Raw genomic sequence first — 12,005 nt, 5'->3', positions numbered from 1 at the left:
CAGAGTCTCCAGACTAGCCAAGCCTATTCAACAGAGTCTCCAGACTAGCCAAGCCTATTCAACAGAGCCCCCAGACTAGCCTATTCAACAGAGCTCCAGACTAGCCTATTCAACAGAGCCTCCAGACTAGCCTATTCAACAGAGCCTCCAGACTAGCCTATTCAACAGAGCCTCCAAATTAGCCAAACCTATTCAACAGAGCCCCAGATTAGCCAAACCTATTCAACAGAGCCCCAGGTTAGCCAAACCTATTCAACAGAGCCCCAGGTTAGCCAAACCTATTCAACAGAGTCCCAGATTAGCCAAACCTATTCAACAACGCCCCAGATTAGCAAAACCTATTCAACAGAGCCCCAGATTAGCCAAACATATTCAACAGAGCCCCAGATTAGCCAAACCTATTCAACAGAGTCTCCAGACTAGCCAAGCCTATTCAACAGAGTCTCCAGACTAGCCAAGCCTATTCAACAGAGCTCCAGACTAGCCAAGCCTATTCAACAGAGCCTCCAGACTAGCCTATTCAACAGAGCCTCCAGACTAGCCTATTCAACAGAGTCTCCAGACTAGCCAAGCCTATTCAACAGAGTCTCCAGACTAGCCAAGCCTATTCAACAGAGTCTCCAGACTAGCCAAGCCTATTCAACAGAGCTCCAGACTAGCCAAGCCTATTCAACAGAGCCTCCAGACTAGCCTATTCAACAGAGCCTCCAGACTAGCCTATTCAACAGAGTCTCCAGACTAGCCAAGCCTATTCAACAGAGTCTCCAGACTAGCCAAGCCTATTCAATAGAGTATCCAGACTAGCCAAGCCTATTCAACAGAGTCTCCAGACTAGCCAAGCCTATTCAACAGAGTCTCCAGACAAGCCAATCCTATTCAACAGAGCCTCCAGAATAGCCTATTCAACAGAGCCTCCAGACTAGCCTATTCAACAGAACCCCAGATTAGCCAAACCTATTCAACAGAGTCTCCAGATTAGCCAAGCCTATTCAACAGAGTCTCCAGACTAGCCAAGCCTATTCAACAGAGTCTCCAGACTAGCCAAGCCTATTCAACAGAGCCTCCAGACTAGCCAAGCCTATTCAACAGAGCCTCCAGACTAGCCTATTCAACAGAGCCTCCAGACTAGCCTATTCAACAGAGCCTCCAGACTAGCCTATTCAACAGAGCCTCCAGACTAGCCTATTCAACAGAGTCTCCAGACTAGCCTATTCAACAGAGTCTCCAGACTAGCCTATTCAACAGAGTCTCCAGACTAGCCAAGCCTATTCAACAGAGCCTCCAGACTAGCCTATTCAACAGAGCCTCCAGACTAGCCTATTCAACAGAGTCTCCAGACTAGCCTATTCAACAGAGTCTCCAGACTAGCCTATTCAACAGAGTCTCCAGACTAGCCAAGCCTATTCAACAGAGCCTCCAGACTAGCCTATTCAACAGAGCCTCCAGACTAGCCTATTCAACAGAGCCCCCAGACTAGCCTATTCAACAGAGCCTCCAGACTAGCCTATTCAACAGAGCCCCATATTAGCCAAACCTATTCAACAGAGCCTCCAGACTAGCCAAACCTATTCAACAGAGCCTCCAGACTAGCCAAGCCTATTCAACAGAGCCTCCAGACTAGCCAAGCCTATTCAACAGAGCCTCCAGACTAGCCAAGCCTATTCAACAGAGCCTCCAGACTAGCCAAGCCTATTCAACAGAGCCTCCAGACTAGCCAAGCCTATTCAACAGAACCTCCAGACTAGCCTATTCAACAGAGCCTCCAGACTAGCCTATTCAACAGAGCCTCCAGACTAGCCTATTCAACAGAGCCTCCAGACTAGCCTATTCAACAGAGCCTCCAGACTAGCCTATTCAACAGAGCCTCCAGACTAGCCTATTCAACAGAGCCCCCAGACTAGCCTATTCAACAGAGCCCCCAGACTAGCCTATTCAACAGAGCCTCCAGACTAGCCTATTCAACAGAGCCTCCAGACTAGCCTATTCAACAGAGCCCCAGACTAGCCTATTCAACAGAGCCCCAGATTAGCCAAGCCTATTCAACAGAGCCCCAGATTAGCCAAACCTATTCAACAGAGCCCCAGATTAGCCAAACCTATTCAACAGAGCTCCAGACTAGCCAAGCCGATTCAACAGAGTCTCCAGACTAGCCAAGCCTATTCAACAGAGCTCCAGACTAGCCAAGCCTATTCAACAGAGCTCCAGACTAGCCAAGCCTATTCAACAGAGCCTCCAGACTAGCCTATTCAACAGAGCCTCCAGACTAGCCTATTCAACAGAGCCTCCAGACTAGCCTATTCAACAGAGCCTCCAGACTAGCCTATTCAACAGTCTCCAGACTAGCCTATTCAACAGAGTCTCCAGACTAGCCAAGCCTATTCAACAGAGTCTCCAGACTAGCCAAGCCTATTCAACAGAGCCTCCAGATTAGCCAAACATATTAAACAGAGTCTCCAGACTAGCCAAGCCAATTCAACAGAGTCTCCAGACTAGCCAAGCATATTCAGAGTCTCCAGACTAGCCAAGCCTATTCAACAGAGCCTCCAGACTAGCCAAGCCTATTCAACAGAGCCTCCAGACTAGCCTATTCAACAGAGCCTCCAGACTAGCCTATTCAAAAGAGCCTCCAGACTAGCCTATTCAACAGAGCCTCCAGACTAGCCTATTCAACAGAGCCTCCAGACTAGCCTATTCAACAGAGCCTCCAGACAAGCCTATTCAACAGAATCCCAGAGTAGCCAAGCCTATTCAACAGAGCCGCCAGACTAGCCTATTCAAAAGAGCCTCCAGACTAGCCAAGCCTATTCAACAGAGCCTCCAGACTAGCCTATTCAATAGAGCCCCCAGACTAGCCTATTCAATAGAGCCCCCAGACTAGCCTATTCAACAGAGCCTCCAGACTAGCCTATTCAACAGAGCTCCAGACTAGCCAAGCCTATTCAACAGATCCTCCAGACTAGCCAAGCCTATTCAACAGAGTCTCCAGACTAGCCAAGACTATTCAACAGAGTCTCCAGACTAGCCAAGCCTATTCAACAGAGCCTCCAGACTAGCCTATTCAACAGATCCTCCAGACTAGCCAAGCCTATTCAACAGAGCCTCCAGACTAGCCTATTCAACAGAGCCTCCAGACTAGCCTATTCAACAGAGCCTCCAGACTAGCCTATTCAACAGAGCCTCCAGACTAGCCTATTCAACAGAGCCTCCAGACTAGCCTATTCAACAGAGTCTCCAGACTAGCCTATTCAACAGAGCCCCAGATTAGCCGATTCAACAGAGCCCCAGATTAGCCAAGCCTATTCAACAGAGCCCCAGATTAGCCAAGCCTATTCAACAGAGCCCCAGATTAGCCAACCCTATTCAACAGAGCCCCAGATTAGCCAAACCTATTCAACAGAGCCCCAGATTAGCCAAACCTATTCAACAGAGCCCCAGATTAGCCAAACCTATTCAACAAAGTCTCCAGACTAGCCTATTCAACAGAGCCTCCAGACTAGCCTATTCAACAGAGCCTCCAGACTAGCCTATTCAACAGAGTCTCCAGACTAGCCTATTCAACAGAGCCTCCAGACTAGCCAAGCCTATTCAACAGAGCCTCCAGACTAGCCTATTCAACAGAGCCTCCAGACTAGCCTATTCAACAGAGCCTCCAGACTAGCCTATTCAACAGAGTCTCCAGACTAGCCTATTCAACAGAGCCTCCAGACTAGCCTATTCAACAGAGCCTCCAGACTAGCCTATTCAACAGAGCCTCCAGACTAGCCAAGCCTATTCAACAGAGCCTCAAGACTAGCAAGCCTATTCAACAGAGCCTCAAGATTAGCAAGCCTATTCAACAGAGCCTCCAGACTAGCCTATTCATCAGAGCCTCCAGACTAGCCTATTCAACAGAGTCTCCAGACTAGCCTATTCAACAGAGTCTCCAGACTAGCCTATTCAACAGAGTCTCCAGACTAGCCTATTCAACAGAGTCTCCAGACTAGCCTATTCAACAGAGTCTCCAGACTAGCCTATTCAACAGAGTCTCCAGACTAGCCTATTCAACAGAGTCTCCAGACTAGCCTATTCAACAGAGTCTCCAGACTAGCCTATTCAACAGAGTCTCCAGACTAGCCAAGCCTATTCAACAGAATCTCCAGACTAGCCAAGCCTATTCAACAGAGCCTCCAGAGTAGCCAAGCCTATTCAACAGAGCCTCCAGAGTAGCCAAGACTATTCAACAGAACCCCAGAGTAGCCAAGCCTATTCAACAGAGCCCCAGATTAGCCAAACGTATTCAACAGAGCCCCAGATTAGCCAAACCTATTCAACAGAGCTCCAGACTAGCCAAGCCTATTCAACAGAGCTCCAGACTAGCCAAGCCTATTCAACAGAGTCTCCAGACTAGCCAAGCCTATTCAACAGAGCCTCCAGACTAGCAAGCCTATTCAACAGAGCCTCCAGACTAGCCTATTCAACAGAGCCTCCAGACTAGCCTATTCAACAGAGTCTCCAGACTAGCCTATTCAACAGAGTCTCCAGACTAGCCTATTCAACAGAGTCTCCAGACTAGCCTATTCAACAGAGTCTCCAGACTAGCCTATTCAACAGAGTCTCCAGACTAGCCTATTCAACAGAGTCTCCAGACTAGCCTATTCAACAGAGTCTCCAGACTAGCCTATTCAACAGAGTCTCCAGACTAGCCTATTCAACAGAGTCTCCAGACTAGCCAAGCCTATTCAACAGAATCTCCAGACTAGCCAAGCCTATTCAACAGAGCCTCCAGAGTAGCCAAGCCTATTCAACAGAACCCCAGAGTAGCCAAGCCTATTCAACAGAGCCCCAGATTAGCCAAACGTATTCAACAGAGCCCCAGATTAGCCAAACCTATTCAACAGAGCTCCAGACTAGCCAAGCCTATTCAACAGAGTCTCCAGACTAGCCAAGCCTATTCAACAGAGCTCCAGACTAGCCAAGCCTATTCAACAGAGTCTCCAGACTAGCCAAGCCTATTCAACAGAGCCTCCAGACTAGCCAAGCCTATTCAACAGAGTCTCCAGACTAGCCAAGCCTATTCAACAGAGCCTCCAGACTAGCCAAGCCTATTCAAGAGAGCTTCAGACTAGCCAAGCCTATTCAACAGAGTTCCAGACTAGCCAAGCCTATTCAACAGAGCCTCCAGACTAGCCAGGCCTATTCAACAGAGCCCCAAGACTAGCCAAGCCTATTCAACAGAGCTCCAGACTAGCCTATTCAACAGAGCCTCCAGACTAGCCAAGCCTATTCAACAGAGCTCCAGACTAGCCAAGCCTATTCAACAGTCTCCAGACTAGCCAAGCCTATTCAACAGAGCCTCCAGACTAGCCTATTCAACAGAGCCTCCAGACTAGCCAAGCATATTCAACAGAGCCCCAGACTAGCCAAACCAGGCCTATTGAACAGTGGTGTCATTTCTGCCATATGACTGACTTTTACTGAAACGTAAACGAGTCAAATTTCACCATAAATACATTTACAAGTAGATGCTTCTGTAAATCAGAGTGTCATGTAAAATGTTCACTTAGCTCGCAAACAGCTATAACTCTGTTCTGACCAGGAGGGAGGAGAAGAGCTACATTTCAATCATTACACCATCGTCAGAATGACCTGACTTTGTTGAGTGGGAAGAAATATTGTCTATTAATTAATCAGGCCACTCAGAGTAGTAGCTACTCAGTGTGGTAACAATGATGAGCTCATTGGTACATTGATTACATCAAATCAGAATGACAGTTCATACACCAGGGTTGTGTTCATTAGGGCACACCGTAGCAATACGTTTTGCAATGGAACACGAAAACAGACGTTTCTTATTGGACAAGATCAGATTTTACCTCCCCATTTCTCTCAGTTTCAGAGCGTTTTCATCCATTCGTTCTTAATAAACACGACCCAGAGACCCCTCACCACCTTTGACTGACTTACCTGACAACTGTTGCTGAAAAAGGGCTTTAAAAATCCGATTGACTGACTGATGTACCTGACGATGGGTAGCTTGCTTAACGGTACTGGGGGCAGTTTGAGTCCATCAGGCAGGGTGAGAACCTCCATTCCTCCAGGACATTTAGACGTGTAGTTCTCCAGACTCTGAGTCACCTCCTTCTTCTCTGTGGACCAGGGAAAGAAGGGATTCGGGTTAGAAACGTAGAGCACATTACAGATGGTCAGTCTGACCATTTGAAGTGACCAGGAAAAACCATTTCTTCAAAGAGCGTTTTCACACAGTGTCACTATAGGGTGTAAAGCACATATTACTTGGCACCCTTTTGATAGAGCCAGTTTCTCCCTCACCAATTGAAGTAACCTCTCTCGCTAGAACTATTGCTCCTAGTCTAAGCAAGATTACACGGCCCTGCCAATTTAATTGGGCATAATAACACAAATAACACAACTCCAGCCCAGCTCTGTCCCTTCTCCCCATCCTACAGTGTGAGTTTTATAGCTGTATCAATAAAGATGTTTATGGCCGTGCTGTATCATCACTCTCAGCCTCGCTGCTTTAGTTGCAAACAAAAATGTCTCTATGAGTTACTCTGTTGGCTGGGCCTCATGCCACATGGGGGCTGAGAGAGAGAGCGATATACACTTCAGTCAAGCTCCTAGATAGGCTACTTCTCAGTTCCCCACTACATACCCCTGCTTGGACAGCCACAAAATTCCACAGTATTATCCTGAGCAACAGAGCAGCACAGACAGAAGGTACTTTGATCCAGAGTCAGGGCGACCAGGCAAACATGTCCTCCTGTAGTTCTGATCTGACAGACTGAAGAGCAGAGCAGTTCCAGTGACAGGAAACAGAACATCACCGTGATAAAACATCTCTCAGAGTTAATAGTGCCATTATTGAAAACACTGACATGGCCTTGCTTTACATAAACATGTATCGAGCATCCTGTTGTTACTAAGCACATTCCTGTCACGTAAAAAGCTGACCAAATGAAGGTCTTAAAGGGATGTTAAAAGCCCTCTGTTTATTAGGAGTCGAGTCACATTCAGTGTTGTGTGTTTGCAGTGTTGGGAAGTGGCTTTAGTGATCAGGGTTTAACAAGCAGAGAAATGCTGCATGCAGCTTATGAAACCAACGAAGAAGAAAAGGACATGGAAGGATTTGAGTATTGTTGCCTACCTGTCTACGTACCAGTCTTTCAATCCGCTTCCCTGCCTACTCGTCTGCCTCCCTGCCTGTCATGGACAATTTCAAATGATTCCTAAACCTGCATGGAGTCTGTCTGTCGATACATTTCAATTTAGTAAATTGTATTTGGAAGCCCAAGTAAACGCAGTCTAAGAGTAAAACATGGCAAGTTGAAGGACAGACCCAGACAAACAAAACTGTATTGATTGTCATTTTGGGATGATGTAAGGTAAAACAGTATCCTTGAAGAGCTCACTGCAGCATTACACAAACAGCTCTCTGACTACCACTCTCTCTCCGTCTCTCTCTGTTCCCCGTCTCTCTCTGTTCCCCGTCTCTCTCTGTTCCCCGTCTCTCTCTGTTCCCCGTCTCTCTCTGTTCCCCGTCTCTCTCTGTTCCCCGTCTCTCTCTGTTCCCCGTCTCTCTCTGTTCCCCGTCTCTCTCTGTTCCCCGTCTCTCTCTGTTCCCCGTCTCTCTCTGTTCCCCGTCTCTCTCTGTTCCCCGTCTCTCTCTGTTCCCCGTCTCTCTCTGTTCCATCTCTCTCTCTGTTCCATCTCTCTCTCTGTTCCCTGTCTCTCTCTGTTCCATCTCTCTCTCTGTTCCCTGTCTCTCTCTGTTCTCTGTTCCATCTCTCTCTGTTCCCTGTCTCTCTCTGTTCCATCTCTCTCTCTGTTCCCCGTCTCTCTCTCTTCCATCTCTCTCTGTTCCCCGTCTCTCTCTCTTCCATCTCTCTCTGTTCCCCGTCTCTCTCTCTTCCATCTCTCTCTCTGTTCCATCTCTCTCTCTGTTCCCTGTCTCTCTCTGTTCCATCTCTCTGTTCCATCTCTCTCTCTGTTCCATCTCTCTCTCTGTTCCATCTCTCTCTCTGTTCCATCTCTCTCTCTGTTCCATCTCTCTCTCTGTTCCATCTCTCTCTCTGTTCCATCTCTCTCTCTGTTCCATCTCTCTCTCTGTTCCATCTCTCTCTCTGTTCCATCTCTCTCTCTGTTCCCTGTCTCTCTCTGTTCCATCTCTCTCTCTTCCCTGTCTCTCTCCAACAGTCTTTCTTTCAGCTCTGCGTTCTATCTGCGACCCCCCAACAACACATAATACAGCTGCTTTTCAACTCCAGTTCAAATCCTGTGGGGAATCGATTAGACTCACTTTCGCTTGGAGAGTTGAGAGAGCAGGTGATTAAACAAGTAAACATGACAGGAAATTCTAAATGTTTGCCATCAACTAGTATGTCAGTCAGCAGAGAAATAAGCAATTCAATGAATAAGCGTAGGAAGAATTGAGAGCAAAAACTAAATTACAGGAGTTCACAGATTTAAAATTGGCCCACATCACTTAAATAGCCCGATCACACAATTTGCCCCTCCACATACTAACTAGATGTTTATAAATGCAGTCAGACAGATAACTACAGTGGAATATGCATTTTTCCATCTAACCTTCAGACCATACAGTATCAACCCCTCCGACTAGGCGGAGGCCAGACACAGAGCCTATAAATAAAGTAAACGCTGCCTCCTCTACTTTACTACTCACGTTGAGTAATGAACCACTGCAGTGCACAGGTATCGAGGAGAGAGTCAATACGTCCTGACATTTACTGGGCACAGTGACAGACTGCTTAACAGACGTAACGACAGCACATCGTTTCCCTTTCGTCTTTCACCAAAAACACAGAGAACTGAACACAGAACTTGAATTATGCCTAAAGTGGTGAATAAAGAAATATTTAAAACTTAGGTTAATATATTATTTAGTCTGAGACCACGTAAATCAACCCAAAGAAAACCTGATTCAACTCATGAATTCTGCATTCATACTTCCACATTCATTCTTACATAACTGGTTCAACAGTCTTAAACTTTGAATGGCACCAATATGTCTCTCTCTCATTTCTCAGTTCATCCGCTCATTTTGAAGAGAATCCCCTACATTTCCACCCAGAGCAGCAGCCTATGGTGTGGTACTGTAGAGGACCCCTGGTGATGACTGTGGGCTGTTTTAGCATCCTTTGTGAGGCCTCTTAACTGACTGAGACTCTAGGGGGAGAGAGGGAAGAGAGACTGGGACTTCCAATACATCCTGACACGAGTAGCATTCAATAAAACATAGAGGGAGATTCTGCCAACTGTCACTGTAGATGATGTACTGCCCTGCCAATGTGATGGAAAGTGCGGCCAGCATACAAACTAATGAATATCAAATGAATTACGAATATATATATATTTATTTATTGTTTTGAGGGCAGGAATGTTTACAAGGAGAAGTCAACTGCAATGACATCCGCATATTGTGGGCGAAAATCCTAGCCTAATCTTATCCACTGTAAACCAGAATACTGCACTAGAAAATGTCAAGTGGGTGGGAGACTAGCAAAAAGTGACAACAGACTTGGAAAATATGTGCACTTACTTCAGAATACAGAGATGGAGTAGGTGAGTGGCCATCTTATGCGCCTGTGAGGATTGAGGGAAATCGGGAGGCAATGCCTGGGGCTTTCAAGCAATTCGTCGACAAGTTCAGCTCATAACGTTGATGTTCACACTAAAGTTCACACTAAAGTAGCCAGGAACTGTTATGTACGACTCATAGACATACACTGAACAAAAATATAAAATGCAACAGTGTCAAAAGATGTTACTGAGTTACAGTTCATAGAAGGAAATCAGTCAATAGAAATACATTCATTAGGCCCTAATCTATGGATTTCACATGACTGGGCAGGGGCGCAGCCATGGGTGGGCCTGGGAGGACATAGGCCCACCCAATTGGGAGCCAGGTCCACCTACTGCGAAGTCAGGCCCAGCCAATCAGAATGAGCTTTTCCCCACAAACGTGCTTTATTAGAGACAGAAATACTCCTCAGCACCCGCCCTCCCTCTCCTCAAACAATCCCACAGCTGAAAAAGACTGATGTGGCGTCCTGGGCTGGCGTGGATGCAAGTGGTCTGCGGGTGTGAGGCCGGTTGGATGTACTGCCAAATTTCCTAAAACAAAGTTGGAGGCAGCTTATGGTCGAGAAATGAACATTACATTTTCTGGCAACAGCGCTGTTGAACATTCCTGCAGTCAGCATGCCAATTGCAATTTACCTCAAAACTTCAGACATCTGTGGCATTGTGTTGTGTGACAAAACTGTATATTTTAGAGTGGCCTTCTAATGTCCCCAGCACACGGTGCACCTGTGTAATGATCATGCTGTTTAATCAGCTTCTTGATATGCCACATCCGTCAGGTGGATAGACTAGCTTGGCAAATGATGAATGCTCACTAACAGGGATGTAAACAATTTTTTGCAAATGTGATAGAAATAATTATTTTCTGCTTATGGAAAATTTCTGTGATCTTTTATTTCCGGTCAAGAAAAATGGGACCAACACTTTACATGTTGCGTTTATATTTTTAGGTATGGTGTTCTTTGCAACTCAGCATTCTTTGTCCTCCAAACACAACGAGTTGAGTTTTTACCAAAAAGTTATATTTTGGTTTCATCTGACCATATGACATTCTCCCAATCTTCTTCTGGATCATCCAAATGCTCTCTAGCAAACTTCAGACGGGTCTGGACATGTACTGGCTTAAGCAGGGGGACATGTCTGGCACTGCAGGATTTGAGTCCCTGGCGGCGTACTGATGGTAGGCTTTGTTACTTTGGTCCCTGCTCTCTGCAGGTCATTCACTAGGTCCCCTATTGCAGATTCAGTCTTCCCAGCCTGGTGCAGGTCTACAATTGTTTCTGGTGTCCTTTGACAGCTCTTTGGTCTTGGCCAACTCGTCGTGTTTGGAGGACAAAGAATGCTGAGTTTCATCCGAAGAACACCATACCTACTGTGAAGCATGGGGATGGAAACATCATGCTTTGGGGCTGTTTTTCTGCAAAGGGACCAGGACGACTGATCCGTGTAAAGGAAAGAATGAATGGGGCCATGTATCGTGAGATTTTGAGTGAAAACCTCCTTCCATCAGCAAGGGCATTGAAGATGAAACGTGACTTGGTCTTTCAGCATGACAATGATCCCAAGCACACTGCCCGGGCAACGAAGGAGTGGCTTTGTAAGAAGCATTTCAAGGTCCTGGAGTGGCCTAGCCAGTCTCCAGATCTCAACCCATAGAAAATCTTGGAGGGAGTTGAAAGTCTGTGTTGCCCAGCAACAGCCCCAAAACATCACTGCTCTAGAGGGGATCTGCATGGAGGAATGGGCCAAAATACCAGCAACAGTGTGAAAACCTTGTGAAGACTTACAGAAAAGGTTTGACCTCTGTCATTGCCAACAAAGGGTATATAACAAATTATTGAGATAAACTTTTGTTATTGACCAAATACTTATTTTTCACCATAATTTGCAAATAAATTAATTAAAAATCCTACAATATGATTTTCTGGATTTTTTTTTCTAATTTTGTCTGTCATAGTTGAAGTGTACCTATGATGAAAATTACAGGCCTCTCATCTTTTTAAGTGGGAGAACTTGCACAATTGGTGGCAGACTAAATACTTTTTTGCCCCACTGTATATAGTCTAGTGAGTGTGCATATAAAGTCTAGTGAGTGTGCATATAAAGTCTAGAGAGTGTGTATATAAATTCTAGAGAGTGTGTATATATAGTCTAGTGAGTGTGCATATATAGTCTAGTGAGTGTGCATATAAAGTCTAGTGAGTGTGTATATAAAGTCTAGTGAGTGTGCATATAAAGTCTAGTGAGTGTGCATATAAAGTCTAGTGAGTGTGCATATAAAGTCTAGTGAGTGTGCATATAGAGTCTAGTGAGTGTGCATATAAAGTCTAGAGAGTGTGCATATAAAGTCTAGTGAGTGTGCATATAAAGTCTAGTGAGTGTGTATATAGTCTAGTGAGTGT

The 12,005-nt window shown here is 45.8% G+C and overlaps 1 protein-coding gene across 5 annotated transcripts in view; it reads right to left on the bottom strand.

Annotated features, from left to right (window-relative positions):
- Positions 1 to 12,005, bottom strand: part of LOC110489414 (trafficking protein particle complex subunit 9) — a 288,194-nt gene that overhangs the window by 253,696 nt on the left and 22,493 nt on the right. For all 5 annotated transcript variants that reach the window (XR_005041280.1, XM_036970672.1, XM_036970674.1 and 2 more), the window contains one exon: positions 5,999 to 6,125. Coding sequence is in view for 4 of the 5 variants with exons in the window: in XM_036970672.1 (XP_036826567.1) it covers positions 5,999 to 6,125 (127 nt within the window). In the remaining variant the exon portion in view is untranslated. The remainder of the gene's footprint in view (positions 1 to 5,998; positions 6,126 to 12,005) is intronic.

The sequence above is a fragment of the Oncorhynchus mykiss genome, chromosome 32, assembly GCF_013265735.2.
Source record: "Oncorhynchus mykiss isolate Arlee chromosome 32, USDA_OmykA_1.1, whole genome shotgun sequence".
In the NCBI taxonomy this organism is placed as follows: Eukaryota; Metazoa; Chordata; class Actinopteri; order Salmoniformes; family Salmonidae; genus Oncorhynchus; species Oncorhynchus mykiss.
This window is presented reverse-complemented; position numbering and strand designations above follow the sequence as displayed.